The sequence below is a fragment of the Bos mutus genome, chromosome 3, assembly GCF_027580195.1.
Source record: "Bos mutus isolate GX-2022 chromosome 3, NWIPB_WYAK_1.1, whole genome shotgun sequence".
NCBI classification, from domain to species: Eukaryota; Metazoa; Chordata; class Mammalia; order Artiodactyla; family Bovidae; genus Bos; species Bos mutus.
The window spans coordinates 4928827-4947361 of record NC_091619.1 but is presented as its reverse complement, the minus strand read 5'-3'; the positions used below and the strand labels follow the sequence as shown (position 1 = coordinate 4947361).

At 48.8% G+C, this 18535-nt stretch overlaps 1 protein-coding gene and 1 pseudogene across 10 annotated transcripts; both read right to left on the bottom strand.

Moving 5' to 3' along the window:
* Nucleotides 1–12: 12 nt before the first annotated feature.
* Nucleotides 13–16563, bottom strand: FCGR2B (Fc gamma receptor IIb). 10 transcript variants are annotated; one of them, XR_011463327.1, is made up of 9 exons: nucleotides 16338–16563; nucleotides 12814–12834; nucleotides 11376–11633; nucleotides 5852–6106; nucleotides 5090–5209; nucleotides 2824–2880; nucleotides 1354–1487; nucleotides 716–756; nucleotides 500–598 (listed from the first exon to the last, which is right to left on the bottom strand). XR_011463327.1 is itself a non-coding variant. In XM_070366561.1 (8 exons), exons 1-8 carry the CDS (start codon nucleotides 16447–16449, stop codon nucleotides 512–514), a joined length of 951 nt encoding a protein of 316 aa, XP_070222662.1. In that variant the 5' UTR covers nucleotides 16450–16563; the 3' UTR covers nucleotides 13–511. The 10 variants fall into 10 exon arrangements, 7 of the variants coding, with proteins under 7 accessions (XP_070222662.1, XP_070222664.1, XP_070222667.1 ...); XM_070366561.1 differs by lacking the exon at nucleotides 1354–1487 and having other exon boundaries at nucleotides 13–598; XM_070366563.1 differs by lacking the exon at nucleotides 1354–1487 and having other exon boundaries at nucleotides 13–598; nucleotides 11376–11630.
* On the bottom strand, nucleotides 7453–9124 carry LOC138987280 (polyhomeotic-like protein 1 pseudogene; annotated as a pseudogene).
* Nucleotides 16564–18535: the final 1972 nt, after the last annotated feature.

The following is an 18535-nucleotide window of genomic DNA, read 5'->3' as shown; positions in this document are numbered from 1 at the left end:
AGATAAGGGGACTGTTGTTTGTGTAGTATTTTATTATAAAAGTAATAAATGGTCTGTACAGAAGAATTAACAAAGCAAATGAAAAGCACCAATAATTCCATCCCCAGAAACAATCACTTTTAATATATTGGCATACGTTAGTCTATTTCAACATTTCTGAAATCATCCATGGTTATCTAATTTTTCTCATATAACCTGTAACGTATTTCTGTGTTGCTGCAATTTCTTAATAAAAGTAATTTACACTGGCTGTGTGAATGTATAATAGAAGAGTCCTACTGATGAATGTGCTGAGGCAAGGAAGAAATCAGCGGTCAGTTATCTGAGGCTATATCACCTGTGAATGTCAGAACAGGGAGCTTCAGGATTCAGAGGACCGAACTCTGAAAAAGTCATTCTCCTTCTTTAGAACTGCAGTATCCTCTTCTACCCAAGAGGAGTTCAGGCCAGAAGACACCAGATCCTGGCCTCTCCGATTCACTGCCCCAAGTCCCAGGCAAGACAATGAAAACTAAAGGCGTTTCTGGTAATCGGACTCTGAGTCTTCCTCTGCAACATCCGGGTGCGAGAGGAGTGAATAGGTGACTGTGTTCTCAGCCTGGAGAAAACAGAAGGGAGCAGTGAGGATCCGCGGAGAGGCCGCAGGAAGGAGGCCGCAGCAGAGGCAGCAGGGTGGAGGAGGGGGAGAAGGAAGATCAGGCGGCGGAGGGCTCACCTCAGTTCTGGCAGCATCATTTTCAGCATCAGTGAGACCGGCTGTGGGCAAAGAGAGCAGAGGTGAGCAGGCGCACGGCTATAGCCTGGGGCCGCCCCACACTGAGGCGGGGCCCAAACCAGGCTTGAGGGAGGACCACTGACCCCAACTCAGCCCTGTGGGCCGAAAGCTTGGTTCCCAGCCCACCCTCAGTATCCCAGACATGGCGCCCCCACCAGCTACATTAGCAAAGGGAGACAGTCATCTGTACTACACTCTTTTCAGAAAACCACTATTTTCTTCGAAGCTACCAGGCAGCTTTTGGGATTGGAGATACTGAGTAAGAGGTGTGTGTGGACTGGGGTGGGGACCTTTCCAGGTTAGCCAGATGTATTGGGTTGGCCAAAAAGTTCATCCAGATTCTTCTGGAAGCTGGTACAGAAAAACCTGAACGAACTTTTTGGCCAGCCCAATAGTATGTCTTTGTCGGAGCTCTGGAGAATCTCCTACTCCCTCACATCAAAAAGAAAGAAAGCGTGAGAGTGAACAAGGGAGGCTGAAGAGAAGGAAAGAAGGAAGCAAGCAAGCCAGCCAGCACTCTCCTTGGTGAAGATCTAAAACACATCCAAATTTCCTCATGTTTTTGCCAACAAACTCACTTTGCCAGTGCGGAAAGCAGCTCAGTATCTGCAAAGCAGCATTCCTCAGGAAGTGGGGAAGGAGTCTGAGACAATGCATCTAGTGTCTTCATTCATCTCCAGGACACAAGGAATCCCTGTATGCCATGCTCCAACTTCTGGAACAAACCACGTCCTGAATCCTCCTTCTAATGCATCCCTCTACAATCCCAGCAACCTAGATGAGCCTTTGGGGAAACCATCAGCCCCAGTGCCTTCCTGTGAAATAAACACCTTGTGAAATATATTTATGCCAGTGGTAGAGCCAAACATCAAAATGGCTAACCCACTTGTGTTCGGACGTTTTATCCTACGTCAGCTTGGCCCCAGTGCAGACTCAGGTCCATATCCCCACTTGGCCTGGCCATGGGACCTAGGGGTCTTGCTCAAAGTGCCGCTGGACAGCTGGGCCGTTTTGCTCAAGCTCTCAAATCTGTTGGCTCTGCTCTGAGTCATACTCCAGCCATCAGAGGTGGGGTCCTCAAGGGCTTCTTTTTCCTGTCTGTTTCTGCTGTCTGGGAGCCCCCAGAGAAAGCTCCAGGTCCCTCCAAGCTCTGGCTTTAACTACAGTCAGGAAATCACCTGGGATAGTCCTGCTCCTTTAACATATCCCCACTTGGGCCAGAGTTGATGGGCACTGACTCTCAGAATGTCAGACCGGAAAGGCTTCGAGGTCCTCCAGGCCAATGCACTCATTTCCTCAGTGAGGTGATTAACCCCCAAGAGAGGAAACGACACTCAAGATTTCATTTTATGATAGCGACCAGGCTAGTGCCAGGTTCACATTTAACAAACCTACAGGAGTGGGCATTAGATCCAGGCTTTGTCGACAGAGGAAAGCCTGCTAATGTAGCTAGTACACAGAACTTTCTCAGCCTAAAATCTTCTCTTCATGTTCCACTAAGAGTTGAGCCCTTACCCCATCGCTCACCCCATCTACTCTTACCCCATCTCTCCACAGACACGGACTACAGCAAATCTAGGCTTTATTCCCTTGGCCTCTTTCCCCTTTCCTCTAGAGTTTTCTCTATTTAATTCTATTTGCCTTAGTCTTACAACATCTAACCCCCACCCTGTGCCAGCTCTTCCAAAGCTCCACAGAAAGACCTAAATATCTCTGATGTCCTGCTCTGGAAATACCCCTAGAAGTTCTAGCCCCAGAAACTCAGACAGGGCCATTGTCTCTCTATCTAGGATAGGTATTCATCTCCTCATCCCCAGTGAGGTCCTCTTCAGGCCCAGGAGTTAGTCTCAGAACTGACCAAGAGATTTGAGCCCCTGCCCTCCTCCCACTGCCCCCTCCCTCTCCTGTGCTCACAAGCCGCCTCTTGATGCACACGGCAAGCCGCTTCTTGACGCACACGGCAAGCCGCTTCTTGACGCACACGGCAAGCCGCCTCTTGACGCACACGACAGGGTGTCACTGAGCCCACAGAGGGGAGCTGCACTCACCTGGTTCCTCAGGGAGGGTCTCTCCCATTTCCCTGCGCTCAGGGCTTCCTGGGAGAGCTAGGAGGGGCACATGGAGGTTAGTAGGATTACGGGGTAGAACCTAAGTCTTCAGGACCACGGACCAGAGGCAAGACTGGGTTAGAACCAATATATACCCTTCTCCCACAGACACGCCTCTCCTCCCCACTTCCCAGAGACTACCTTAGCCTATAAAAGGGCTGGTCTAGAGAGGTAGAAGTTGGCTAGGTTAATAGTAGGGACTCATGGGACTGTCACAAAGGCCATTCCATTGCACCTTTCTTAAGCTTGCTCTGCCTTTTAAAAGCATCTCTTTCTCCCTCTCAGTTTTTCTCACTGAGTCTCTACATTTACTTACCATCGGTAACTGAGGTCTTGGCTATGAACCAATTGCAAAGTGCTTTGTGAGGTATAAGTAGTATTTTTTCTCTTTGTCAGTGGCTCTGAGTCTTTTTTTCCCTTTTACTTTCTCTGTGTCTGGATAACTTTGGCACTTTCTCTCACCAGTAAGCTAGCTTTACAGTGTTAAGAATTGTGATGATCTGCTTACTAGATTTCTATAGCACCTTCCCTTCTCTCTCAGCAATTTTACATTAATATTAATACTATGGGGGGAAGGAGCCTGCTTTCCAAGAGCTGAAGTTCTTCAGCTGATCGGTGAAGAGATGTTTATTAATCATCTTACTGTGTGGCAAGCACTGTGCTAGGTGCTGATGGGAAGAGGAAAGAAGCATAAAACAAAGAGACATGCTTACTGCCCTCCTGTGCCCTTTAGAATACAGATTAGTTGTTTAAAGGTACCCTATGTCAATTCCATGAACTTTCTGCCCTGCTTCACCTTCTTTTTTTCTGCTTCACCTTCTTTTTTTCTGCTTCACCGTTTGTGGCTTCGATGGCATCAAATTGCTCCCAGCACCCTCCTTACACTTCCCCGAGCTCCATCCCAGCCACAGTGTTTCTCATTTCCATGTCTCAGCCCCCACGCCTGTAATGCTCATCTACCCTCTTTGCCTGGTTAACTGCTAGCCTCAAACAGCACCTCCTCCATAATGTTAACAGCCCATACTATATGGTACTAGCTGTGTGCTGGGCACTCAGCTGCAGGCTCATTCATTCTCATAACCTTATAAGGTAGGTTCTATTTGTGTCCTCATTTTTCAGATGAAGAAACTGAGGCACATAGAAGTTGAATATGATGAGAAAAAACAACTGTTTTCCTGAAAACAACAACAACAACTTTGTTTCCCTGAGTTGCCACCTAAGAATTTTACAGTATGATCACCTTGCTTACTCCCAGAGTATGGACATTTAAGATAAGGACTTGAGTTTAGGATTCCCGCTGTTAAGTTCTCACTTTGATTTTCCTGGGGCATCTTTCAAAACAACCACTTAGATGTTAAGCCCACAAATATGTTGGTGTCCTCCACCTCAACCACTTCATAAATAGTGGCTTGACACTGTCCTCTCTGCTCACCCATGACCTGGGGCAAAGGGCTGCCACCCCTTCTCATTTCTGGGATCTCTGAGTGGCAAATCTTGTGACTCTACTTCCTTTATGAGAATGTATTGAAACTGTATTTTCAATGAAAACGACCCAGGGCTTTCACTTCCCCAGTCTAGGAGTTCAGATGCTGAAGGAGCCGCCAGCCCCGTGTGGGTGGCTCGTGCCTCCTTGTTCAGCTGGTCGTGATGTGAACATTCTTAACACGCCAGCTCCATCTTCTCAACACACAGAGAATAACTCACCCCCACGTTACTCAGCCGGTGAGCAGAGGCGCTTAGATTTGAACTGAGGCAGTCTGACCCCCCAGTTGAGCTTCAATCACCATGCAACACTACCTCCCTATGACGTTTTCTCTAACTGGCCCAGCCCGTGCTGGGTCATTCAGGCTCTTCTATCCCTGTCGTAGCCTATGCATTCTCTAATACTGGTCTTATCCCCTCCAGTTACTATCTGTGCTATTGTACTATTTGTATTTCAGTCTTCTCGACAATATTATGGACTCCCTAAGGGCAGAGGCTGAACTTTTCTTTAACTTGGCATCATCCACAGAGTCTATCACAGTGCTTGACACATAAGCCAATTTGTTCAGGCCTGTTAAATGAATGAATGAATAAATAAAATATGGGACTATATATGAATGCTAAGGATTCTTTAGCCCAAAGATAAGGGTTCTAGCCATGGTTGGGGTTAGGGCCTTGGGTAAAAAGGAACTGATAACAAGAGGGACCAAGAGGAACCACAAACCTGAGATTGGCTTTCTCCTGAGGCGGAACCAGGTTATTATGGCCGCAACAATAGCCACTGCAGCAAAACAGGTGCCTATAGCCACAGCTGTCATCGATGAGGGGCCACTCGAGCTGGACTCTGGGGAAGACAGACCTCAGGACCCTCCCTATGCCACTTACCCTCCCTGCCCTCCTCCAGTGCAGCACTTGCTTCCTCCCCCAGCCTCACCTGCACAGGAGTTCTGTGAGTGGGTTTGTGCCTCCCCCACACCCTTTCGATTTCTCTGCTAATCAAATGAAGGCACACTGCTGAGTGTATAAGGTGGAGGGAAGGGTTCCTTTTAGCCCGTGGGGATAGCAGGAAGCATGAACCTGAAGCCTCCAACACTGGACCCCTAAACTGTTTAAGAACATGCTATACCTTTGGGAGTGAATGGACATATCATGAAACATGAGAAAAAATTAGGAAAACTTCAGTTCTTAGGAATGTCCAGGAGCTTTGGGAACTTCTACACCAATGAGAAAGCTCTGCCTCACTGCTGTGCTTGGTGTGACGGGCTTATATTTCAAAGTGGAATAAGAGCCTCATCACCTGTCACTTGAGAGCTGAGGGTCCCAAGCTCTGGACAGCATTTATCAAGTTGCCATACCCCTGCCCTTGGCCCCAGAGCCAAGGTTTGCTACTATGGCATTTCTCAAATCTCCATTTAAGACCATGTGACTTTATTCCTTACTATCCATCTCCTCTTCTCCCATCCTTTCATCTGGAGAGAGTCCCCACCTTGGACAGTGATGTTCACTGGCTGTGACGAGTGTAGCATCCTCCCGATAAACGCTGTGCAGTGGTACTGGCCGCTGTGACTGAGGTTGGCGCGTGGGATAGAGAAGTTGGTGCGCTGATAGGAAAATATCTTGGATTTCCCACCCTGGTAGAATGTGATCTTATTCAGAGGCTGGTTTCTCCAGCTGTGGCACCTCAGCATGATGGGCTCCCCTTCCTGGAACACGAGGCTGGGGGTCTGGAGCAGCAGCCAGTCTGAAAGACACAAAGGGACCGCAGGACCCAGAAGGTCTTGACTCAGATCTGAGACCCAGACCATCCCTCCGGGGGCCAGTGTGTGTCGGGGGGAGTTTAAATGTGGACTCACACACCCCTGGTCTCTAATTCTGGCTCCTTCGTGTATGCACCCTGTGATCCTGGGTAAATAATGAATTCTTCTGGGCCTCAGTTTCCTTGTATGTGGAACTAGTCACAATAGTACCATTAGCTGTGCTGTTTACAGTAGTTGCTGGCACACAGTAGGTGTTCAGATATGCTTGTCTTCTCGTTCCCATCCTGGGAGACACAGCTGAAGCCCTGTCTGGCCCAAGAGGCCTCTGCAGGTGGATACAGGGGACCCGGAGTGCAGTCCCTTCCCCGAGGAAGGAGGGAGGTGGGGGAGAAGCCAGTCTGAGAGAGAAGACAGCATGTGAGGGGGACAAGCAGAGACCTGTGTCCTTGGGGAGAGTCACGAGCACCCAACAAATATTGGTTTACTTGGTGCATGTTAGTAAACAAACGTGGAATTTCACTTCAGCGGGGACTTTGTCTCAAGCCAGCAGTGACATGGGTGGGCCATTTGTTAGCCAGCTGTGTACTTTCCCCCAGTCATTTTAATCCTTTTGCTGAGGAAATATTTTTAATTTCTTTATAGTTTAAGGAATAGAGGCTTAGGTAGGTACTTATAATCCTGACCTCAGCCCATGCCTTCTGTTTTCCTGAAGCTGTAGGACAGATCAGAGTTGGAATTGGAAAGAAAGGGTAGAAAACAACAGATACATTGGAAGGGAGAAGGCAAATGAAAAAAAAAAAAAAAGCCACACGTGTGCCAGTCAACCACACTTAGTCCCTTCAGCAGATCAGAATGATGCCAACCAAGCCCCTACATTGGCTGGTGAGCCGGCCACATACGTGGAAGGAAACGTTCACAGCAGAGGGAGTGAGTGACAGGGAAGAGAAAACCACGGGCCACAGCTACAGTGGGACAGTGCAGAGAGAAGGTGGGGCGCCCGGCCTTTGCTCTGTCACACAGGCTGGAAACCCACGCCTAACACTGGGGGCAGTCCTGTGTTCCACCCTCTTCCTCCCCCATCACCCTCCTCGTGAGGAGCTCAGACCCTGGCTAGACGTTCTACTACAGGATTAGGTGAGCAGTCCTCGGTCTCTAGTCTGCTTCTTTTATACAGGTTGGATTAAGCTAGATGGGAATGCTGAGAACTGTAGAGATTTTTTAAAATGAAGTAGAACTCAGAGAAAATGTCAAAGCTGCTTCCATGTAGCACCTGCAACCAATTACTTCTCCTCCCTGTCTGGGGAATCCCCTCTACAGAAGGTGTACAGCCTTAGAACAGCACTTGCTTCTCGGCAAAGTCTCCGCTGGTGCCAAATTTTAACCTGTACAGTGGAAGCCTCAGCCTTAGGGTGGTTTGTCCAAGAGGGCCGTCTGAGGTCTCCTTGAGGACAGTTCCTTGGTGCAGATCATAAGGGCAGGGCCCAGTTTCATGTTTGTGGCACTCATGAGGTGTTGTTTAAGTCATAAAAGGGCATTTCCGTCAAACTCCTGGGAACAAAACTCCTCTGCAATCTCCTGGAAGCCTTGTAGAGAAGCAATAAACCTACATAAGACTCCAAAGGCTAAGATTACTAGACAGGAACACAGGGTCGATGCCATGAATCCTGGCATAGGCAGAGCCGAATGGAAGTTTCCCGGGCCTCATTCCCCATGCCCAGCTCTCACTGATAAAGGCCCAAGGATGTTGGAGAGAGTGCTTTCATCATAACTGAAATCTCTGAACCCCAGCTAGAGTGCTCCTGACCCCTGCCGCACGTGCCCTGGATGATGGCATGGATGGTGTCAGAGGAGCAGCAGCGTCCACACTGGTGACCACAACATGGTGAGCCTCCCGAAACTCTTTCATTTTCTCCCTCTTCAGCCAGAACTGGCAGCTACAGCTCACACAGTACCTCTTAGTGGAACTCATGAAGCAGAAAACTCTTGGAGCCGTAGAACTGTTCTGCGGGAGTATACTTCCCACAGTGCTGGAACTTTGGGAGATTTGCCTTCTTTACTGCTGAGTAGATGGGTTGTCCCCTTCACTGGAGCCACCTGACTGATTCTTATTCAGCCCTGTCGGGAGGCCAGTCTACAGTGGCTTATCAAACTCTTTCAGTAATGGAGAACACTGGGAATGCTTCTGCTCAGTCCTGGGTACCAAAGCCCTCAGTTACGTGGGTGAGCATCTGGGGCTTCACAGTGCTTCGCCAAGGTTTGAGTCTCCATTTGTCTGGATACCATGGCTAAGGTAGAAGGTGGTGCTGATGGGCAGGGGCCTCGGCTGCCAACTCATCGCTTGGTGAATTACCATTCCCATTGGTCACTAGTTCAGCTTCTTCTCCAAGACTGTTCTCCTCATCTATGGTCTTGGGCTCTCTGCTGCCTGAGAACCCTCGGCAGGAGCACTGAACGCAATGTGGAGACAGCCGATGTCTGGGCTTGTCCAGTCAGTGCACAGACTGCATGAGGAGAACAACAGGGACCTGTGCTGTGGTGGCTGAGGCGCAGTGAGGCTCGTGGGTACTGCTGCTGCTGGACCACCTGGAGGTACGCAGCTGGGCGGGGGGTACTGGGACTGACTGTGCTGGAGCTGCAGCCAGTGGTCGAGAACAATCTGCAGTCGGACAACCACTTGTTTCTTCAACAGCTGGATCTGTGCTGTTGCTAAATCAGTGAACAGGGCTTGACGGGAGTGACTAAACCCATCAGGGTCTGGGTGGGAGCAGGTGTGGCTGTCCGTGTCAGGCTCATGCCCTGCTGACCACTCCCATCTGCTTCTGCCTTCTTGGCCACTGCACTTTCTGCCTCTGGCTAACACCCCGGGTCAGTCACTGCCTGGATGTAGGCAAGGGCTCCACCTCTCCTGTGCCTTTCCTTGGGCAGCTCCTACCACCACCTATTCCTCACGAGGGCAACTCACCCAAAGGCCCAGGTGTGTGGCCACTTCTTCCTGGGCCCATCAGCCTATGTCCACTGCCTCCACCAGCTGGACTAACGTTAGCAAATGGACCTGAAGTCCTAGAGGGAGTCTGAGCCACAGCTAGGGCCTGGCAAAAGGCCTGGGGTAGGCCAGAAAAGAGGTATTAAAAAGCAAAAACATCACTTTGCCAACAAAGATCCATACAGTCAAAGAGATAGATTTTCCGGTAGTCATGTATGGATGTTAGAGTCGGACCATAAGGAAGGCAGAGCACTGAAGAATAGATGCTTTCAAATTGCGGTGCTGGAGAAGACTTTTGAGGGTCCCTTAGACAGCAAGGAGATCAAACCAGTCAATCCTAAAGGAAATCAACTCATTGGAAGGACTGATACTGAAGCTCCAATACTTTGGCCACCTGATGAGAAGAGCCGACTCATTGGAAAAGACTCCAATGCTGGGAAAGATTGAAGGCAAGAGAAGGGGATGACAGAAAATAAGATGGTTGGATGGCATCACTGACTCAGTGGACATGAGTGTGAGAAACTCCAGGAGATAGAGGACAGGGAAGCCTGGCATGCTGCAGTCCATGGGGTCACAAAGAGTTGAACATGATCTAGTGATTGAACAGGAACAAAATGGGGAATAGCATTCTGGGTGGAGCCTTGGGCTGACACCTGTTGTTGCTCATTGCCAAGTTCTGTACTCAACCGTATCTGCATGGACTCCAGGAGCCTGAGCAGATGGTAACTCCTGCTGGACTACAGCCACTAACAAGCATCAGGATGAGTTGAAAACTAGAGGCCAGGGTCTGCTGGGCCAGGGTCTGCTTTACCTAGGATTGTTTTCCCAGCTGCAGTCTTGGATACATCTAGGGCTGGGATAGGTTGAGGGAGAAGGATGTCGTGATCTCCAGTAGCAAAGATTGGGTCAGAGTTGTAACACCAGAAGAGTTCACTCTGGGATTGGCTGGTGCATGGGGAGGCTGATGCTGTGGCCTGACTGGGGCCTGGGTGGTGCTCAGCTGTTGTGCCTTGTTGGCATTTGGGGTGCTGATCTGCTGCCTGGCAGCAGTTGTGGCCAGCTGGACAACAGCCAGCCCACGCAGCTGGGCCTGCTGAGCTGCTGCTGGCACAAATTGGTGTAAATACTGAGGCCCACAGAGCTGCCCCAGCAGTGTCTACAGAGCCTGCCCCGCCTCTTGTTTATAGAGAGCCTTTGCCTTGGACTGAGAGTGCCTTGCCTTCTGTTGGCACTGGTCTCCATGGTAGTGGTCCAAGGTCACCCAGGCTGGTGTTGGGCTCAAGGACGTCATATCTAGCTCTGCACCTAGGTCCCCCAGGGTGGTGCCCACCTCATGTGCCAGTCGTTCCATCATCAGTCACTGTGGTGGGGGTGTCTCCCATAGTCCTGAGGAGAGGAAGCCCCTCAGCTCCACCCCTTCCTGGAGGGCCAGAGCACTAAGGCCAGGGCCCTGCCAGGCCACTGAGGCTTCCCTCCATGACTGTCTTTTCCTGCTAAGCCCAGAGGCTAAAGATGGCAGGACTGGGACTGGAGCCCACTGGGCCTATTAGATACTTAAAATGTGGGTATTCAGGGAGGGAAGGGGACTAAATGAACAGTAACAATGACAATATTTATCATAATCACATTGCAGCTTTTTTTTTTTAATGGAGAAACTATTTCTTGCCAAGAGCTTTGGAAAATCATTGATCTGTTCAACAAACATTTATTAAGCCCTGCCCTGTGCCTGTGCTGGAAATATAAGGAGATGAAGACACAAGTTTCACCTCAGTTGCACAGAGAGAGGGCAGGGATTAGGGAAATGTTGATTCTCAACAGAACCTCGTGTGGGAGGCAGTGGTATCTCCACTAGCAAGTGAGGAAACTGAGGCTCAAAGGTGAATGAAATCATCATGTTTAGATGGCTAGTAATTCCCTGTGCATTTGACTCTGCCACGAATATGGGAAGATTTCTATGATTTAGAGGTTTTCTTCTGCTTCTCTCACACCCAGATGCCTGTTGGTGGCCTGGTCACCTTCTTGCTCAATCGGCACCAAGACAAAGGAGCCCAACATATTCTGAGAAATCTCTTAGGAACTTCCACCTCACCACTCATACTAAGCCGAGGAGGTGGGTTGAGAAGGGAAATGAGTAGACCAAAACCACTTCAAACAACTCACAGCCGTGCTTTCCAGTAAGTAGGCGACTGCCCTTTCCTAAAAACCTCTGCATGGAAGCAGATTTCATCTCCCCTTGTTCTCCCAGACTCTCCAGGGCCTCCTCCACTGACCGGAAATCACATCCAGATGCACAGGGTCGCTGAGGCTGGTCTGCTCCCTCTGGCACCTGTAGGACCCACTGTCATTGCTGCCGGCCCTAAAGCTGTAGCTGGGCTGCTGCTGGGTGTGGATGGAGCTCCCGTTATGGAACCACATGGTGAGGTTGCCTGCAGAGAAGCTGGTCCCCTGGCACATCAGCGTCACGTGATCCTCCCTGAGCACATTGATCCACGCAGGCTGGATGCTCACCACAGCTTTTGGGAGATCTGCTGAGGGGCAGAGAGAGGAGGCAGCATGAGGAAAAGGGACCCCAAGGGCCTAAGCAGACCCCAAATCTCAGATGATGGAAAACTGTGGCCATGCTGCAGAGATCAAGAGAAGAACCCAACCCAGAACAGGTCCGCACCTGAAGGCAATTCCTCCAACTCATGTAGCCACACAAGGGCCCCCAGGAACCCAGATTCTCTCAGGGAGGAGAGGAGGAGGGGTAGGGAAATGGGAGAGGGGGCAAGCACACAGTCGAGAAACACAAGTACACCTCGCCCAAGGAGCTCTGCCCAGTTCCTTCTCTGTCTCTATTTCTCTTTCTCTCTCGAACTCACACTCACAGACACACACACACACTACACATACATCCTTTGGGGAATCACTTCCCCCACCCTCATAAACTGAGGCATTTGGACACTAGTGGATAAACTGTCTTCCCAGCTGGATGAAGACAAGTGGGGCCACCTGGTGGAGGTGCCAGGCTGAGAGTCAGAGGTCACATTTCTCTTCTGACCTGCTTCATTCCTTATCCTGTAGAATAGACCTGTCCTGACACCAAAGCACAGATGAATCTCTATGGCCTCAGGAGAATCAGAAAGAGTGAGAAAGGCCAGAAGGCCAGTCTAGGAGCTCTGGATTCAGTGACCCAGGAGAGCCCCACCCCCTTACCAGCCCTGGGTGGTGGAGAGGTTAGTGGTGCTGAGAAAGGAGTGCCCAGCAGTGTTCACCCCACCCAGCCGCAGCCAGTAATACGGCCTCCTAGTTCTCTCCAGGGTAACAGGCCCTGAGAGCTTCAGATACATGCAAAGTAGATGATTTATCAACCCATGGGGATAACCTAAGCAGATCATGTGATTCTGCATGGTCTGGGCTCGTGGTTTAGTTTGGAGAGAAGAAGGCAATTGATACAGAGGACAGTTATTTTCCGTGACAGAATCTGTGAGGTATCATCATAACAGAAGCAGGAGGGCTGAGGCATCTGTGTCCCTTGGCTGCCCACCCCTGGTGGCTTCAGTGGAAGGGAAGCAGGAAGGAGAAGCGGGTGCAGGGCTTCTTGTGGGCACAATTCCTCTTTCTGGCTCTACCTCAATCTTGGATTGCTGGTGCCTCCAGAGTTCCTCCATACAGGGTGCAGGGAGCAGAGAGAGCTGGGGGACAGAGGGGATGTGGTGGAGCACTTACCAGGTTTCCCAGAAACAGGAGCTGCAAGAGAGAAAGCAAAGATCAGCCTGGTGTTTGGATATGATGATTCATCATTACAAATAATCATCAGTCCCAGGTCAAATTCCCTTCACCTGCACAGATTTCCCTCTCTGTGTTATTCCCTTTCTCTTTTGCATCACCCATTTCTCCTTCTCATCTGGGTCTTTCCTACCAACATAAATATGCTCCAGGATGTTTCATTAAAAGGATAAAAATCTCACTTGACCCTGCATAGAATTCCAAAAGTATTTCCCTGCTCCCTTTCCCAGCCTGATTTCTCAGTTCTTTTTCTACATAGGCTATCCTCATTTCTTCTCTTTCCAATCACTGAACCTCTCTAGTCCACTAAAACTTTTGTCAAAATCACCAATGACCTCAATGACAAATTAAATGGATATATTCTATTCCTCTCCCAGATTCCCCCCATATAAGGGTATCTCTTTACCGTCTACCCAGGTATTCATGCCAGAAAACTGCAAATTTTCTTTTATTCCTCTCTCTCCCAAACCATCTACCTTTGCACCAGTAAATTCTTGTTCACCCTGCTTCTAGTTAGTCCTTAAGTGCATCGACTTTATCCATGTCCAAACTACTTTAGGCTACCATCAGCTTTCTTCCATCTCCTAACTTAGCTTTTCCCTTCTTCTATTCCCCCTGCAATTCATTCCCCACAGAGAAGCTAGAATCATTTTTAAAATAACAAATCAGATATCACCCCCCTGCTTACAAGCTTTCTGGTTTCCTCCTTTGCTCTTAAAGTAAAATGTAAATATTTACAAGGCCACACCTGATACAGTCCTTGCTCACCTCTCCAGCTGCATCTCAAGCTCCACTTTCCCTATTCACTGAATTCCAATAATACCAGCCCTCTTTAAATTCTTCAAACTTGGGGCTTTTCTGTATGCTGAACTCTCTGAACCCACTTCCTTTGTATCTTCAAATGGCTTAATTCTTATCTTGCTTCAGGTCCTAGCCTAAAAGTCACTTCCTCAGAAAATTCTTTCCATATCATCCTGTTAACACAGGCTATTCTCTCATCTCCCCCACAACAACTGTTCTTATCAGAGTATCCTGTTTACAGCTTCATAGACACTTCCCAATTTATGCATTTGTGCTTTTTTATTTATTGTTTGTGTCCCTCAGTAGAATGTAAACTCAAAGAGGGCAATAGCCATGTTAATTTTATTTACCAATACTCTGAAAATCATCCATTGAGTGTTACCTAGGTGAGAGATAAGACAGCCCAAAGTTGTGATGACAGTAGAAAGTGAAGATGGGGACATAGGCATGAGGGAAATGTAACAGGCAGCAAGAGAGTGCGACTTGATGAAGTATGGGGTTTTGTGAATGGGTGACCAGGAAAATAGTTAATTGTGCTCACACAAATATAAATGTTAGGAGGAGAAGAACATTTGTGAGGGGAAGATGATAGAGTTTGAATGTGTTTTGTTTCTGAGCTGACAAATCAATTTGCAGGTTTCCAACCGGGAAAATGGAAATATAAAATTGTATCTGACACAGACAAGAAAGACAGGTTTGGAAATTATTGACATAGAAGTTAGCTAAAAACCAGAGTGTGCAGAAGTGACAGGTGACAGTACAGGCAATGGGTAAAGAAGCAGGACCAAGAGGAGGAGGAGAAACAAGAGATGAGAAAACTAGAGAGAAGTCATCTTCCACTCATTCACTAAACAAATATTCAGTTCAGTTCAGTCGCTCATGTGAATATTAAATGTGTTCATGCTCTGTATCGTCACTGTAAGGGAGACAGAAGGCCGTCTCTCTAGTTCCCTGATAAATCCCCAGAGTCTGCACATAGCATTTATTTAGTGTGTAAACAAGGCAGTCTGTGGACTCTGGAAAGCGGAGAGTCCTTGGACACATTGCCTGGCTCTAGAGGAACATCTACCTGTAAGAGTAGGGTCGGAGCTTCATTAGGTAGGCCGTGGAGCAGCGCTGAAGGCATTTATGGAGTACAGTGGCTCTCCCCCAGCCATAGCTGAAGAAGCCATGGCCTCGGTGTGCAGCGTGGATCCAGACAAGAGGAGACAGGAGCAGTCAAGACTAGACCAGAATGTGTTGTAATAAAATGAGCTACAGAGCAATGAAGACCTAAATCCTTGGTGACACCAAAGAGGCAAGTGGACAAAAATGCCGGAAGTCTCTCCCAGGAATCTTGCCTAGGGCTCACACTGATATCTCCACGGCAGGGGCAGGGAAGTGTGCACCTCTCCAGGCCTGAGCTCCTCCATGTGAAAGAGGGAGGACGTTCCGTGTGCTCCTTTTCCATGCTATTCTACTTCACTCCATCTCACCTTGCTCGTGGGGGAATACTCTGTCTTCCTCATCTCCACCCCCTGTCCCAGCATCATCCAGCACCAAGGGCCAGGGCTCCCAGCACTGACCAGATTTTACTACCCATCATAGTATGTAACTTGGAAAATGGCTGGCTGTATGTCTTCCTCTGGAACCATCCTGAAGTGGATTTGATGGTCATACTCCAGAAATTAAGTTTGGGAGGACATTCCTGGTGATACGACTCCTCTACTTGGCCTTCCCTAGACTCTCCCACCAGCATTGTCAGTCCATGGTCCCTAGCCCAGGGCTGAGAACGTGGTCAGAAGGCAGTGCTCAATCACAGCTCAAGATCCTCTCCTTCTCTTTCATCAGTGATAGGACACCTCTCCCTGTCTGTACAGTGCAAACAGACATGCATGATGTCTCTGGTCTCACAAGTGATGATTCTAGAATTGCCTGGCTTATGCATTCTCTGGTTCCTATTCCCTGCATAACTGAGACCCTCCTGTGCTTTTTCCCAGGTAGATCTCCTTTCTCATAAAGAGAACAAGTTTCTGCTGTCTGAAGTGGTTTCAGGGGCACAGAGAGCAGCCACTGCCCCCCACTACAATGTGCTGTCTTGCTTCCCCACATCGCCATGGTATCACTGACTCAATAGACATGAGTTTGAACAAACTCCAGGAGATGGTAAGGGTCAGGGAAGCCTGGCATGCTGCAGTCCACGGGGTCACAAAGAGTCAGACACAACTTAGCAACTGAACAGCAACAACATCTCCTATTTGCCTAAGACATCATCAGCCCTCTGGCCTAAGATTTGGTCCCAGTGAAACATGCATTTCTAAGGAAGATAAACACCTTGGCCATCATTAATCCTTCAGGTCTAGCTCACTGGACTTTCCTCAGAGCTGGTTCTGCGTGGGAAGTGGTAGATTACCAGGGACCTTGGTGCCCAGTGACTTTGGGCAAAACACATTAAAAAAAAAAACCTGACTTCTGCCAATTGCACAATTTCCCAAGGCCAGCAAGGTTGTCAGCCTGTGATTTTCATTAGCCTGCCTTCACCCTCCTGACTTTCCTGATGTGCTGCCCACTGTGGCCCTCGTCCTTGTCCCAGCTCAGCCCCAACCCAGGGGGCAGCAGCTGACTTAGAGAAGCCCACCTGCCCATGGTCCTGATCCACTGTCCCTGCTGTGCCCCCCACTCACCCAGGAAGAGCAGAACTGTCCACAGTAGCATGTGGCCCCAAGGATGCCAGGGCGTGCAGTGAGCTCGGTTCCTCCTGGCAGCAGGGAAGGCTAGGAATGAGGGGATCCCCATCACCTCCTGGAGCGAGCAGGTTGCTCTGACAGCCCAGCACGACAGGCACTGGCTTCTTTTGAGGCTTGATAGATTCCACCCAGAGGGCAAATTCAGGAGTCCAAAAGAGGAAGTGAAAAGAAGTGTTGCTTTATCATTGGCTCCTCCCCTTCCACCCTCTTTCATCTAGAGAGTTCCCTCCCAGAAGATTCAGGGCTTCCTAGAATGAATCTGGCTCAGTCCCACTCCAAATTCACAGAAAATGTAGGAACTGGGAAACAAATTCTCCTCCTTCTCTGGGGCCACAGCTGGGCTCAGCCCCAGGGAGGAAGAGGGGAATGGTCACCCCTACTCAGCTCAGGACTCCCTGTCTGTCTCTGTCTGTTTGGAAAAGGCGATGGAGGAGAGTGTGCCAGGGGACTCCCCATCTTCTAGATCCATTTAGAGGTGCAGACACTGGCGTCAGACTCCTCCTGAGACTGAGCAGAGGGGCTTGAGGCCACCTTTCCCCATCATTTGATTGCCTTTATTATCATAATCCAGACTCCATTTTGGATTGTGGAACCAGGACAGAGAAGTATGTCAGGGTGGCGATAGAATGATCATTCCCATCTTTTATCACCCCTTGACTTCCATTCTTTTTAAAAAAGATATTTAGTCATTTATGTATTTGACCACCCCGGGTCTTAGTTGCAGCATGTGGGATCTTTTGCTGTGGCATGCAGACTCTTAGTTGTAATATGTGGGATCTAGTTCCCTGACCATGGATGGAACGCTAGGGCCCCTGCATTGAGAGTGTGGAGTCTTAGTCACTAGACCAGAAGGGAAGTCCGTCATTCATTCTTGTACTCATCCCTCCAACAAATATCTTTTGAGGAGCAACTAGTGCCCTGGTTCTTTGTTTCTCGCCCTCATTCCCATCACTGTTCCCATCACTATGGCGTGGTGAAGAGCAGGGCTTTGGAGCCATATTGGTCTAATTTTGAATGACAGGTAGCGTCTCAGAACTACAGATTCCTCATCTGTATAAATGAAGATTAACTTGTCTATCCTTCAAGCGGAATTTCTCAGCCTCAGTGTTACTGACATTTGGGGCCAAATAATTCTTGATGTTAGGACCTATCTCATACACTGTAGAGTGTTTAGCAGTATCCCTGACCTCTCCCCACTAGATGCCAGGGGCAACCCCTAACTGTGAAAATAGAAATGTCTCTAGACATTGGCAAATTTGCTCTTGGGGGCAACCTTGTTGCTGACTAAGAATCACAGTGGTCATGGTTTTTGAAAATTAAAAGAGAATGTGTGTGCTAGCACAGGCCCTGGTGCATTGTGGGTATCCAGTCAATGCTAGTTTCCTTTTTCTGCTCTCTATCATCGTCCTCATCCCGTGTGTTCACCCTCAACATCCCCAGAACATGAGATGCTCTGGGATCTTTCTCGGGACCCTCTGCTGGGACCTCTCTCCCAAATGCTCTCTCAGGAAACAAGCTGTAATATTCAAGGAAATGATACTGTAAAACCTGTTCTTACACTCTGTGGTCTTCAGAAACCTCAGCAGCACCCCCGCCCCTCTGCCCCATTGGACAAGGCTTTATTACTGGCCCCATTCTACCCCATCCCCCACTCCCAATCCTCCTCCAGCCCTTATCTGATGTTTAGGTGAAAAAGTTTCCTTAACCAATGTCAAGACTCCAGTGAGCTATTATCAACACTTTAAAAGTTAATTTATATAATGTGACCCACAAATTGGAGCCACCCCAGTAGAGCAGCCCACATCATGAATTTAAGCCCAGGTAAGCCTGCGCTTACAGGAAACAGCTGTCCAGGAACTTAGCATGCACCAATCACAGTTTCAACTCAGCTTTAGCTATCAGGATCTTCTAGCCTTGTAAGTAAACTCCCAACTCCTAGCCAATGAGGCCCTGTTTCCACATGGCCTCCTGTAAAGCTCTGTAACACTTGGCCTTGCCCAAATCCCTTGGAAAGAGTTCTGCTTATGAGGAACTGTACTACCTCAATCCATGGCTTGCTTTCCCTTGAATAAAGGATATCAGTCTTATAACTAAATCACTTTAGCTTTGTTGTTGGACAGGTAGGGTATATCTCA

Coding starts and splice junctions, on each gene's coding strand:
- FCGR2B (XM_070366561.1), bottom strand. CDS start 16,449: ATGGGGATCCCCTCATTCCTAGCCTTCCCTGCTGCCAGGAGGAACCGA. Junction 2,881..5,089: donor CAGGAGAAAGCCAATCTCAG/GTTTGTGGTTCC, acceptor TGCCCCTCCTAG/CTCTCCCAGGAAGCCCTGAG. Junction 599..715: donor ATGATGCTGCCAGAACTGAG/GTGAGCCCTCCG, acceptor TGTTTTCTCCAG/GCTGAGAACACAGTCACCTA.